The sequence below is a fragment of the Schistocerca piceifrons genome, chromosome 1, assembly GCF_021461385.2.
Source record: "Schistocerca piceifrons isolate TAMUIC-IGC-003096 chromosome 1, iqSchPice1.1, whole genome shotgun sequence".
NCBI classification, from domain to species: domain Eukaryota; kingdom Metazoa; phylum Arthropoda; class Insecta; order Orthoptera; family Acrididae; genus Schistocerca; species Schistocerca piceifrons.
This window is the reverse complement of record NC_060138.1, coordinates 216,180,336-216,195,192: the sequence shown is the minus strand read 5'-3', so window position 1 is coordinate 216,195,192 and position 14,857 is coordinate 216,180,336. Positions and strand designations below refer to the sequence as shown.

At 38.0% G+C, this 14,857-nt stretch overlaps 1 protein-coding gene across 3 annotated transcripts in view; it reads left to right on the top strand.

Moving 5' to 3' along the window:
- The window catches only part of LOC124804498 (spermatogenesis-associated protein 22), a 119,790-nt gene extending 109,481 nt beyond the window's left edge, over nt 1-10,309 (top strand). For all 3 annotated transcript variants that reach the window (XM_047264757.1, XM_047264758.1, XM_047264760.1), the window contains one exon: nt 9,882-10,309. In XM_047264757.1, the coding sequence (XP_047120713.1) occupies nt 9,882-10,038 (157 nt within the window). In that variant the 3' untranslated portion in view covers nt 10,039-10,309. The remainder of the gene's footprint in view (nt 1-9,881) is intronic.
- Nucleotides 10,310-14,857: the final 4,548 nt, after the last annotated feature.

The window sequence follows — 14,857 nt, the reverse complement described above, 5'->3', positions numbered from 1 at the left end:
CTTTCCCCCATTCCTGTCAATTGTTCCATTATGCTCTCCCTGAAACTATGTACAACCTCTGCTTCTTTCAGTTTATCCAGGTCCCATCTCCTTAACTTCCCATCTTTTTGCAGTTTCTTCAGTTTTAATCTACAGGTCATAACCAATAGATTGTGGTCAGAGTCCACATCTGCCCCTGGAAATGTCTTACAATTTAAAACCTGGTTCCTAAATCTCTGTCTTACCATTATATAATCTATCTGATACCTTTTAGTATCTCCAGGGTTCTTCTATGTATACAACCTTCTTTCATGATTCTTAAACCAAGTGTTAGCTATGATTAAGTTGTGCTCTATGCAAAATTCTACCAGGCGGCTTCCTCTTTCATTTCTTAGCCCCAATCCATATTCACCTACTACGTTTCCTTCTCTCCATTTTCCTACTACCGAATTCCAGTCACCCATGACTATTAAATTTTCGTCACCCTTCACTATCTGAATAATTTCTTTTATTTCATCATACATTTCTTCAATTTCTTCGTCATCTGCAGAGCTAGTTGGCATATAAACTTGTACTACTGTAGTAGGTGTGGGCTTTGTATCTATCTTGGCCACAGTAATGCGTTCACTATGCTGTTTGTAGTAGCTTACCCGCATTCCTATTTTCCTATTCATTATTAAACCTACTCCTGCATTACCCCTATTTGATTTTGTGTTTATAACCCTGTAGTCACCTGACCAGAAGTCTTGTTCCTCCTGCCACCGAACTTCACTAATTCCCACTATATCTAACGTTAACCTATCCATTTCCCTTTTTAAATTTTCTAACCTACCTGCCCTATTAAGTGATCTGACATTCCACGCTCCGATCCGTAGAACGCCAGTTTTCTTTCTCCTGATAACGACATCCTCTTGAGTAGCCCCCGCCCGGAGATCCGAATGGGGGACTATTTTACCTCCAGAATATTTTATCCAAGAGGACGCCATCATCATTTAATCATACAGTAAAGCTGCATGCCCTCGGGAAAAATTACGGCTGTAGTTTCCCCTTGCTTTCAGCCGTTCACAGTACCAGCACAGCAAGGCCGTTTTGGTTATTGTTACAAGGCCAGATCAGTCAATCATCCAGACTGTTGCCCTTGCAACTACTGAAAAGGCTGCTGCCCCTCTTCAGGAACCACACGTTTGTCTGGCCTCTCAACAGATACCCCTCCGTTGTGGTTGCACCTACGGTATGGCTATCTGTATCGCTGAGGCACGCAAGCCTCCCCACCAACGGCAAGGTCCATGGTTGATGGGGAGAGGTCCATTACCATTACATGCTCATAATTTTTGCAGTGCTCATTGAGAATTTGTTTGCAGCCTAGATTCTGTTGTTCAGTTTTGGCACATCGTACCTGTACGGAATTGTGCACAAGATTACTTTTGTGTGGATTGTCTTTTGAAGAGAATCTGTTAAGGCACTTTTGAAATCCACAAATTTCTTTAGGATGTCGTTTGTTCCACCTAGAGTGATGACACTGTCATTTTTCGTATATTCTTTCATCTTCCTGTCTATGTTACAAACCACATCCTTTAACTGAGCGTTAGGTTTTATAACAGAAGAGATGTAGTGTTTTTGATTTTGAAAACTGATCATAATTTTTCACAGTGACGACTATGACCGTCAGAAAGTATTAATACCTTCTGACTCTTGTTTTCACTGTGGATCATTTTTTGGGGCACTGGTCGATCACTTTTTTTACAGTTTTCATTTGTATTAATGCTGTTATTTTTATCAGGGTGATTCATAACACAAGCACTTGAGTCCCTCGCTGCAGTATTTTTGCTTCTGGTCCCTTCACTCTGCTTTTCTTTCTCACTGGTTACAGTTTTTGTAGATTTTGTTTTGAGTGGTGCACTCGATTTCAGATAATCTAACAGTTCAGTCTTTTCATTTTGAAGTTTCGTTAGATCACTCTTTAAAGTATGAATCGCTCATTGCATACTTATGATGCACTCTTTTCAAAAATAGCCTTGTCACAAGAAAAACTAAACTGCTAATATATAATTCCCTAGTCCGCCCAGTTATCACATACAGCTCAGAGGTATGGACGTTGACAGAACACGATAGAAATGCACTAAGAAGCATTGAGAGGAAAATACTACGCAAAATCTATGAGCCAATAAGGGAGGAAGATGGCTGGAGAATACGCTACAATGCCGAATTACAAGAGTTAATACAAGGCAGGGACATAGTAAAATTTGTCAAATCACACCGAATACGATGGCTAGGACACTTGGAGAGAATGGCGGAGGATAGAATTCCAAAGAAAATGGTGAAAAGTATGATCCATTCAGTTAGGTGAAAAGGGAGACCTAGAAGAAGATGGATTGACGAGGTAATAATGGATATCACCAATATGGGAGTCCGGGGGTGGAAAAGAGCAGCAGAGAACCGAGAAGTGTGGAGGAAGATTGTTGAAGAAACCAAGGGCTGTAGCGCTACTGAAGAAGAAGAAGAAGAAGATATTTTCACTTTCAATGGCTGTATTTTCGTGAGGTAGAACATTGTGCACATCACACTCGTAAGCCATTTGATTTGACTTCATAGACATACCGGTATTCACTATTTCTAGAATGACTTTCTGGATACTTGAGTGATAATATTATGCACAACACATTTACGATTGCAGTAATCACTGATTTTTACGCATGTCATACATTTTTTGATCAATTTACTTTTATATTTTTAGACCTAACACACTCGCAATTTACACTGTCCACCACGGTACATGTACATGTCAACAAAAAAAACTATGCTTTCAGTCAGCATTTTTTTCTACCATTAAGACTTTATGATGCTCTATCTCTGTATAATTGGCACTTCATACTTATATGAAGATGCAGTAATAATAATAATAATAATAAAAAAGAAAAAGCACTGAAAAGGGTCTTAACATGCCTTAAAAGAACATAAAATTACTGCTAGGAATTACGTAAAACTGGAGAGACTGCAAATTCAGTAAACGTTTTGTAATACTATTTTTAGTCTTGTAACTTACAAATCAGAAGCCAGGTGTTTTCCGATGAACTGTGATCACTGAGTGAAGTATACAGGAAAAATGTAAAACAAACGATTTTGTGTTAAGCTCGTATCATGCATGATTCTTTGTTGCTTACACATGTCAAAGTATATAAATGTGTCGAAGTATGTAAATAAACTATGGTACCAGCTTCCTCAATCTTCAGTCTGCCATCCTCAACAGAATTTTGGTATGGGAACATATTCACACTTTTATTTGCTGAAAGAGAGTGACAGAGAGACAGCAGCAGTAAAACAGAAAGAGAGATGGGTGGAGATAGTAGCAGTGGGAATAAAAGACAGAGGTGACAGCGGAAATGAAAAATACAGATGAATGGAGACTGTACATTAAGATTGGTGGTCTAGACCCTCCCAGGCTGGCGGACTTACACATAGGTGTAGGTGAGGGTGCAATTTTGACCAAAATTTTAAACACTTTGATATAGTGGAAAACATAAGTTAGAGGCCCCAGAATTTTTGAGCTTCCGAGCTCTGGTGGAGACAGGGAAAGTGAGGAAGAAAGGCAAAAGGAGACGGTGGAAGTGAGAGAGGAGACAGTGGCAATGGAATATAGTGTAAATCTATTTGAGAAAAAAGAGACTGTGGGTGAGAGACATATATAGATTGTGGCAGTGAGAGGGAGACGTTGAGTATGAAGGCTTAACTACACAGAGAGAGACTGCGCTAAAGGATTTAGAATGTTATGTGTTAAAAGAGCATTAATATATTTGCATCCCAAGATTTTTAGTAAGGAATGCGGAATAAGCATTGAGGTGAAAATACGTGTTTAATTCCAGAGGTACGCGTAAAACATCATCCGAAATTGCGCTAAATGCATTTTCTGATAATTATTTCGAGCAGTTAGTTCTTGAGCGACACGAATAGTAAACGGTTGTGAAAACACACTTGACCTCTTAGCAACAAATTATCCTGAGTTGATGCTGTTGTTGTTGTGGTCTTCAGTCCAGAGACTGGTGTGATGCAGCTCTCCATGCTACTCTATCTTGTGCAAGCTTCTTCATCTCCCAGTACCTACTGCAACCCACACCCTTCTGAATATGCTTAGTATATTCATCTCTTGGTTTGCCTCTATGATTTTTACCCTCCACGCTGCCCTCCAATACTAAATTGGCGATCCCTTGATGCCTCAGAGCATGTCCTACCAACTGATCCCTTCATCTAGTCAACTTGTGCCACAAATTTCTCTTCTCCCCAATTCTATTCAATATCTCCTCATTAGTTATGTGATCCACCCATCTAATCTTCAGCATTCTTCTGTAGCACAACATTTCGAAAGCTTCTATTCTCTTCTTGTCTAAACTATTTATCCTCCATGTTTCACTTGCTTCTACCAGTTTTTCCATTCGTCTGTAAAGAATTCAAGTTAGTATTTTGCAGCCGTGACTTATTAAACTGATAGTTCGGTAATTTTCACATCTATCAACACCTGCTTTCTTTGGGATTGGAATTATTATATTCTTCTTGAACTCTGTGGGTACTTCGCCTGTCTCATACAATTTGCTTACCAGATGGTAAGAGTTTTGTCAGGACTGGCTCTCCCAAGGCTGTCAGTAGTTCTAATGGAATATTCTCTACTCCCGGGGACGTAGGTGATAATGAGCATCAAAATGGATACAGGGATTAGTGAACACAGGGTTGACATAGTAAAATTGAATATTGTAACCCACAAACCCTCCAAAAATAAACAAACAATATACCTATTCATAAAAGCAGATAAAAATTCACTTGACACCTTCCTGAGAGACAATCTCCACTCCTTCCAAATTAACAATATAAGTCTAGACCAGATGTCGCTTGAATTAAGGAAATAGTATTGGCAGCAATTGAGGAGAGATTTATACCAAATAAGTAAACAAACAATGGAGCTGACCCTCCTTTGTACGTAAAACGGGTCAGAACACTGTTGCAGAAACAATTAAACAAATGCGCCAGAATTAAACAGATTCAGAATCCTCAAGATTGGCGATCTTTTACAGAAGCTCGAAATTTAGTGCGGACTTCAATGCAAGATGCTTATAATGGTCTCCACAACAATACTTTGTCTCAAAACCTGGCAGAAAATCCAAAGAGATTCTGGTCGTATGTGAAGTACTTTAGCGGCAAGAAACAATCAATGCCTTCTCTGCACGATAGCAATCGAGATACTATTGAGGACAGTGCTGCCAAAGCTGAGCTGCTAAACACAACCTCCCAAAATGCCTTCACAAAAGAAGACGAAATAAATATACCAGAATTCTAATGTAGAACAGCTGCCAACATGAGTAACGTAGTAGTAAATATCCTTGGAGTAACAAAGCAACTTAAATCCTTAATAAAAGCAAGTCTTCTGGTCCAGACTGTATACCAATTAGGTTCCTTTCAGAATATGCTGATGCAATAGCTTCGTGCTTAACAATCATATACAACTGTTCTCTCGACAAAAGATCCGTACTGGATAGTTGCACAGGTCAAACCAATGTTCAAGAAAGGTAGCAGGAGTAATCCACTAAGTTACAGGCCCATATCATTAACATTGATATGCAGTAGTATTTTGGAACATATATTGTGTTCGATCATTATGAATTACCTTGAAGGAAATGATCTGTTGACACACAGTCAACATGGATTTAGGAAACATCATTCTTGTGAAACCCAACTAGCTCACTACTGGCAGAAAGTGTTGAGTGCTATTTACAAGGGATTTCAGATTGATTTCCAGAAGGATTTTGACACTGTACCACACAAGAAGCTTGTAGTGAAACTGCGTGCTTATGGAATATCGTCTCAGTTATGTGACTGGATTGGTGACTTCCTGTCAGAGAGGTCACAGTTCATAGTAATTGACGGAAAGTCATTGAGTAAAATAGAAGTGATTTCCGGTGTTCCCCAAGGTAGCGTTATAGACCCTTTGCTATTCCTTATCTAATATAAACGATTTAGGAGACAATTTGAGCAGCCGTCTTCGGTTGTTTGCAGATGACGCTGTCATTTATCAACTAATAAAGTCATCAGAAGATCAAAACAAACTGCAAAATGATTTGGAAGAAATATCGGAATGGTGCGAAAAGTGGCAGTTGACCTTAAATAACGAAAAGTGTGAGATCATCCACATGAGTGCTAAAAGGAATTCGTTAAACTTTGGTTACATGATAAATCAGTCAAATGAAAAGGCTGTAAATTCAACTAAATACCTAGGAATAAATATTACAAACAACTTAAATTGGAAGGAATACATAGAAAATGTTGTGGATAAGGCTAACCAAAGACTGCATTTTATTGGCAGGACACATAGAAAATGTAACAGATCTACTAAGGAGACTGCCTACACTACGCTTGTCCGTCCCCTTTTAGAATACTACTGCGTGGTGTGGGATCCTTACCAGACGGAGTGGATCATAAAAGTTCAAAGAAGGGCAGCACATTTTGTATTATTACAAAATAGCGGGGGGAGAGTGTCACTGAAATGATACAGGATTTGGGATGGGCATCATTACAAAACAGGAGTTTTTCGCTACGGCGGAATGTTTTCATGAAATTCTAATCACCAACTCTCTCCTCCAAATGCAAAAATATTTTGTTGACATTGACCTACATATGGAGAAACGATCACCATGATAAAATAAGGGAAATCAGAACTTGTATGGAAAGTTACAGGTGTTCGTTCTTTCCACGTGCTATGCAAGATTAGAGTAATAGAGAATTGTGAAGGTGGTTCGATGAACCCTCTGCCAGGCGCTTAAATGTGGTTTGCAGAGTATCCATGTAGATGTAGATGTAGAGGGAGCTGGTTCCACATGTTTTCGCTTAGATTTCTAAAGAGGAAAACATATTAGCTTTGTTTGTGCTCCCACAATCAAATGCCACTATCATACGACAGAAAATTCGTCATTACTGTAGCGGCCCATACATAAATGTTGCTTTGCGGTCATTCCACATCACATGGCCCAGTCTTGAAAATCATCCCCACCTGACCATCTGCAATTTTAATGAAATTTTACAGAGATGTTCCCTATAGAGCACATTCAAGTTATGCAAGATTGTACAAAATAATCAAGGTTTTAAGAGGCATTCAGTAGATGGCTGCAAAAGGTAATGTTAGTTCTCTGACAGTTTTGGCTGAATTTAACATGCATCAAAATTGAAACTAATAGTAATCCAAAATAGATATTTGGATCAGATGCACACTTTTGATGCTATTCACAAAAATTCCAAGGTTGTGTCATCCACCATTTTCACGTTACAAGAGGTCAAAGTTAAGAGAAACAATTTGAGAATTTTTCAACAATTTGTGCTACAATAAGCTTTGAACGAACTGCTTATACTATAATATTTCCACAAAGATATTGCCCATTATTAACTGTACTGAGCTACAACAGTTATTTGTGAGTACTGTATAACTTATTAACGTGCAAACATCACATCAAAAACCTTTGCACCAACTTTGTGCGTGAATTGACATCATATTGCTGTTTATTACTGTCTGTTTTTGTCAGTAGTTAGAGGAGATGGTTTTATACTGAGAAAGGCTTTGTTTGTTTTGGTGCTGCTCTGGATAAGGTGTAAAAAATTAGTTTGAAAGTAATACTATCAAAAATTTGCATGTTGTTGTTATATTTTATGATTGATAGATTTTTGTTATTTTTAGGTGGTGTAATTATGTATATTTGCCCATATTTTTACTTCTGTCTGTATATGATCATAACTAGTAAAATGATAATGGTTAGTGGCTGCCACTAACAATTAATACAAAGCACATCTTAGCTAGTGTGTCTTGTATCTGGAAACAAGTATGCATAGATGTGGCTAATACTTGAAAAAGTGCATTTGTAATGATCTATAGGTGAGTGGTGGTCTGAACTTTCTGAATTATGACTAAGATACCAGTCATTTTTGCATTCAAGGACATAGTTGTGAAGCCTTCAATAAAAATAGGGTGCGTGGGGCGGGGTGGGGTAGGGGGAGGGGGGGAGGGGTCAGCTGCATGCTGTACCACAAGCACCTATAATTAAAATTATTTATTACATCACAGATAGAACCATATGATGGCCTGGACTTACTGTGTTGCACAACGGATCGTTTGGGCAGTTCAGGATAGCCATCTGGCCTTTCTTTTTAGTAACTGTAAAGAAAGGACTCGATTCAGATAATGATACTGAATGAATTATAACCTGATCCATAAGACTGCCCTGTAACTATACTCTAGTTATGACATTTGAACAGATCAGTTGATGTGCTTCTATCACCAATCCTTCCTTCTATCATGAATTCTTTCAAAAACAAAGCTGCAATACCTTTGGAGGGAGGGGAGGGGGGGATTACATGCTCTGGGTGAAGCAAGAACAGGTGAATAAAGAAAGCTAACAAGATGCAGAGTCTTACCAGGCCAAGTACTGTGCTCTGTATGCCAAAATGAGTTCCACATGAAACTTGCTGCCAAAATGAGTTTCACAAGAAACTTTCTGCTCTGTTGTTTTCCTTGAAGGCTTCATGTGTGGAAGGTGAAGGACAAATGGAAACTATTGAGAGGGTCAACTCATGTTTGTCAAGTCTTGGTCATTCTCTTCTGAAATGTTATAAACTCTCAAGTGAAGGTTCACAAGGCTACATAAAGCTTTGGTTTTGTCAAGTACAAATTTAAATGTATTGTCAGGTTGTCATTTCTGATGAGCTTAAGCCAGATATAATACAGAAAATGTGAAATGATCAACAGTGTTGAAGCTGTGTTATGATGAGAAAGAGAGAGAGAGAGAGAGAGCGCAATGAGTTTTTACAAATGGTAAAATTTGCAAATGTTGACACTTGCTCTAAAATGTGGTTGAATGGTCAAAAAACTGAGAAAGTATAAACAGTTGGTAGTTCCATTAGTAATGCCTGGCAAGAAGAAAGGAAAAGTCATTTCTGATGACATAAAAATCAGTGTTTTAGTTTTCATGTAGGACAATGAATTTATCCAGAATGAAAATGCAGTAAGTGGATCATTACTTTTTTTTTAATCAAAAAACTATACTTCATAGTCTGATTAAATAATATAGCTACGAAAACAAGGTTATTGTGCTTGTTATAGAAAATGTACTTGTTGAAATGATGGTTTGCAAATGTTGGACATTAGGATTTTCAAGCTCATTCTTTAATGTAATCTAGAGTGTCTCCAAAACAAACTGACCTTTCAATACCCATTCTTTCTAATGAAACAAAAATAGTGAAAATGTGAGGTGCTTATGATTAGTAATGATATCAAAATGTGCACAAATTTCATGCAAAAATATTTGATGGATGTTTATAACAATTTCTAGAATACTCACAAATAACTTTTGTAGTTCAGTAGAACTGACAGCATGTAACTTCTCTGATAAAGGGCATTCCTCTGACTTTATTTGCCCAAACATTATTGCAGTTACAAAATGACATAAAGTTGTTGCAACTGATTTTTTCTCAACTTTTGCCACATGTAGAATGAAAATTGTGAGTGATACAGCCTTGAAACTTTAGTAGTGTGAAGAGCACAAAAATCTGCGAATCTGATCCAAATATATCCTTTTGACCACTAAGACTTTCATCTTTAAACCATCTTAAATTTTGTCAAAACTGTCAAGAGCTCACATAACATTTTGCATCCCTTCACTGAAGCTCTCATTAAACCACAAATGATTTTGTTTTTTGAGTTCAATTTTGCACAGCTTTATTTTATTCTGTAAGGAACATCTGAACAAAATTTCATTCAGTTTGGAGATTGTTAGATGGGTACCAATGGTCCACATTGTGTAATGAACTATAGGTCATTTACTGCACTTACAGTGATATGTATGCAATACTGATATTGTTTTTTTACTTTTTCAAAGGTGTGTGGGGTGGTTTATTGGAAAAACAAAGATGCAGATTGTGTCAGTGCGAGAGGTGACCCCTGCAGAAAGATCCACTATACAAAGACTTGGATTTATATCTCAAAGAGCAGCTCAGAATATATTTGATAATTACAACAAGAATGCTCAGAAGTGAAGCTCTCAGTTGGACCCTGTCAGTGCTAAGTTCTTAAAGTGTATCTTTTGTAATTATACGTTCGCTAGTCAAACATTTTGCTTCTTCATTGCCTTAATGTCGTTAACATTACATGTTCAAGCAGAATTAGTTTGCATTCAAGCATAATTAGTATGCTTCATCAAGGTCATATTTTAAATGAAAAATAATCTCTTTGCACTTTCAAAAGTGTGACCTATATTACAAATTGTTAAAAATTGATCACTTTTCCATAAAATAGTTATGGATTTATTCATTTCATCTTTATCCAAAATGTATCACCAATAAAAATGAAGTTTCTTAACACTAGATGATTTTTTACGAAAATGTTTGCCATGTTGCTCCTATATAAAGAAAATGGATCTGTGTCTTTGGGATGTGGAACACAGTCATCTTTGGCCACATAAGAGGGAAGACTGCTTGTAACATAATGATGTGCATTATTGTGCTGTATCAGGCATTGTTGTGGTATGAATGACATTTTATTGACTTTGTCTATCTGGATTATCAAAACTGATGTGTAAGAGTTTCTGGTAGGAACTTAACCCTAACGGTACCAATGGGATGGGGGAATGGAGGAGGGACTTCATGCCCACCCTTTGTAAATATTGCAATATAATTATGTACTTCATAAAGTATGAAGAAAACATTTGTTTTGAGTTATACGAGGTGCGACAATAAAGCAATGAGACTGATTTTCTTTGCAAGATGTGGCAACCCTGCAGGCATGCGTAGGCACAATATCTTTGACCTTGGTCTATAAGGTGCTTCTAGTCCAAGAAGCACATCGATGCAACTGCTCAGTCGTGAGTTGTGCTGTAATAAGTTAACACGTGTTTGTGTCTCTCGACATGGAAATGGAACTGCATAATATTGCGCAATGGTATGCCATTCATTTCTTTTTGCGTTAAATTGGGTGAAAACGCGACAACAACTTATGGTAAGCTTCAGAAGGGTTTTGGAGAGGAGGTTATGTCAAGAGCTCAAGTTTTTCGTTGGCATAAAATGTTTAGTGAAGGCAGAGCTAATGTTGAAGATGAAGACCACAGTGGATGACCATCAACCTCACAGACAGATGTCAACTTGGCCAGAGAATTGTTCATAAAGAGTGGGTGCCTCCTGGACAAACAGTTAACCAATATTACTACAAAGAAAATTTAGAAAGACTTTGTAAAAGAGTTCTTCGCGTCTGTGCCTACATTGCTGATAATTGGATTCTGCATCATGATAATGTGCCATCCCATACTGCTCTGTTAATACAGCAGTTTTTAACCTCAAAACAAATTTCAATATTACCACAGCCACCTTATTCACCAGATATCGCTCCGTGCGACTTTCTATTGCAAAGTTCAAGGGACACCATTTTCAAACAACACAAGATGTCCAAAAAGCTGTGATGAGGGTCTTGGAGGATATTACAGAAGATGAGTTACAGAAATGTTACCATTAGTGGGAGAAGTGCTGGAAAAAGTGTGTGCAATCAGAAGGGAACTACTTTGAAGGAGACAACACTAAACTTGACTAGAACAGTAAGCAACTTTTTTTTTTTTTTTTTTCACATCAGTCTCATTACTTTAGTGTCTCACCTTGTATATAATCAAAAAATTAAATCAGTAAATCTTTAAAAAGTATGTCGTTAATAGCAGGGAAAAACAATTATATTGGTAGTATACATTATGAAGAAGGATTTGGTGCTGCTAGAGTTAGTGTTGAAAAACATGAAGAAGGAAACACTTATCATCCACAAAGAAAGCAAAAATCTGTTGTGGAGAACTAAGGTTATATTTTTTTTTTTAGCAAGAATGGAACATGACACCCTTAATTGAATGATACACTTTAATACTGTTGCATGGAACACACATCAGTGATGCACACAAAGCCAAAGCATAAACAGAAAGCAAATAATACACACTTGTAGAGCAGAGAGGCTTCGCAGAACACAAAAGTGGGTGCCACAGTAGGAGGGAACTACAAACACAGCAGAGTTCGATTTATTTCTTTCAGTACAATGCTGCTAATATAAAGGTCACCAGAAATGAAGCCTTATCTTGGACAGTACTGAAGGAGGAAACAGCCCAAGACCTCCTTCAATTAACCACAACTGTATTTACATGAAATGATTGAAGGAAGTCATGAAAACCTCCATCAGGATGCTACAACAGAGATTAAGCTTCACTCCCCTCCAAGACACTCCACTATTTTAACCATAGCAGCTTGTGACTAAGTATTGTCTCCACAGTTGAGTTATTTTAACCTCTAGTTCTGGCAAGCCAGGTGAGTTCCAGATTGTGCTGGCTTGTGTGCCTGCAGTATGATAAACATAAAGCCCCTTTTTTTTTCTCCCTGCTTTGTTCAGGTTTTAGAAACTGTTGCACATACTATATCTGAATGTTTCTCATGCAAAGTTACGAAGACAGTATCATGTTACTGTTTCTACATCATTTCCAAAGCATGCACTGTTATTGTGACAATATTCTCTCACAGTGTCAGCTGCTGCTTAATTTGTAGCACATAAATTAAACTAATAATATTGAAGAGTTCACTACATTTTGAGCCGCCTCTCTTGAACTGAAAACTTGTGACTGGAATACTTTTTTAAAAAAGTTTTTTTGCCGCTTTTATTTTTTATTGCAATTTTGACATTTGTGACATTTTCAAGGATAAGATTTATATTCAGACACAGAAATAGGTTAAAAATAATGTTACTGAAGGACTATGTTACTATTGATATAAAGTAGTAGGTAGTCATTGGTTGTTATGAATGAAATCAGTAGATTTGTAACAATATTGTGAAAAGGAAAATCGCTTCTCATGATAGAGCAGAGATGCTGAGTTGCAGATAGGCACAATGAAAAAACTGTCAAAATTAGACGACAAACACACACATACACACTCGCACAAATGCAACTCACTCACACACACACAACTGCAGTCTCGGGCAACTGAGGCGACACTGCGAGCAACAGCACCAGTGCATGATGGGACTGGCGACTGGGTGGTGGTAAGGAGGAGGCTGAGGCCGGGAGGGGGAGGGATAGTAGGGTAGGGGTGGCAGACAGTGACATGCTGTTGGACGGTGCACAGGGATGAGGTGGAAACAGGGTGGGGCAGCTATGTGCACTCGGGAGGTTAGTAGGGGGCAGCAGAGAGGAGGGGGGATAGCAGAAAACGACAGAACTAAAATGACTGGGTGTGATGGAGGAATGAAGGCTGTGTGGCTTACACGAATGTAGGAAAGTTCCCACCTGTGTAGCTCAGAAAAGCTGGTGTTGGTGGGAAGTATCCATATGGCACAGGCTGTGAAGCAGTAATTGAAATGAAGGGTATCATGTTTGGCAGCGTGTTCAGCAACAGGGTGGTCCACTTGTTTCTTGGCCACAGTTTGTCAGTGGTCACTCATGTGGACAGACAGCTTGTTGGTTGTCATGCCCACGTAGAATGCAGCACAGTGGTTGCAGCTTAGCTTGTAGATGACATGACTGGTTTTACAGATAGCCCTGCCTTTGATTGGATAGGTGATGTTTGTGACCAGACTGGAGTAGGGTGGTGGTGGGAGGATGTATAAGACTGGTCTTGCATCTAGGTCTATTACAGGGGTATGAACCGTGAGATATGGGGTTGGGAGCATGTAGAAGGTGGGAGTGCGGAGGGTGGTAGGAGTGAACAGAGAGATGGACTCTGGGGAGAGGTTCTGGGATGGGCCTTACGATTAGAGATGTGACTGGATATCCTGCTGGATTTCTGGAATGTGTCTGTCTATTTGTTGTGTCTATCTGAGACTCAGCATCTCCTCTATATGGTGAGTAGCAACTTTCCTATTACAATATTGTTGCATTCCATCCTGGATTTTCCATTGCTTGATCAATAGATGTGCTATTAGTGTGCACATGGAAGGAATATTTCAGCTTTCTAAATCACACATGTATTCCAGTTACAAGTTTTAAATTCAAGAGAGGCAGCTCGAAATGTAGTGAACTTTTTATGTCATTAGATATATTTATGTACCACACATCAAGCAGCAGCTAACACTGTAAGGAAATATTATCAAAATAACAATGGATGCATTGGAAATGATGTTGAAACAGTAACAATAGCTTTGGTTGACGAGTTTGATTGTGAAGTAACAATTCATTAAGGCAGTATTATATCACAAATAGGTAAATTAATAACTATTATGAGCTATCAGTTGAAGGTTTCACATTTATTTGTGTTTTTTTCGTAAAAAGAAAGAAATTCATGGGTGTGAATTTTGTACGAAATTTTGTTTACATTATCGTAAACTCTAAGTTACATGATTATTTCAATAAAGTACAGTTTTTCTTGTTAGTATATTCTTACATGCTATCCATTTGATTGTCTAGTAAGTAACCAAAGCAAAAAGTTGAAATAGTGTAGGCTCAGTTCTCTGTTTACTTTTGTTTCATCACATAAACAATACAGATTTAATCTTTTCTATTTCTCCAGTTCTTTTGAATTAGTATCCAAAGTTTAGGCCTAAACTTTCTAAGAAATATAGTATATTAATTGAGAAGTCTAGGAAGTTGTTCTTGTTTACTTTAGACTAAAACTAAAATTTGTTTGCCATGAGTGAGAAGTGTATAACTTGCCGTAGGATTCTTAGTTATGGGGTGTCTTGTGAGGGCTCTTGCAATTTCTTTCATGTGAGTGACTGTTATGGCGTGGGAATTGGGGAAATAAACAAGGCTCATTGGTTGTGTAGGATTAGCTGTAGAGATAGGAAAATAGTGGAACATGAGGAGAAGATTGCTGCCTTTCAGATGGAACTAGATAAGGTGAAACA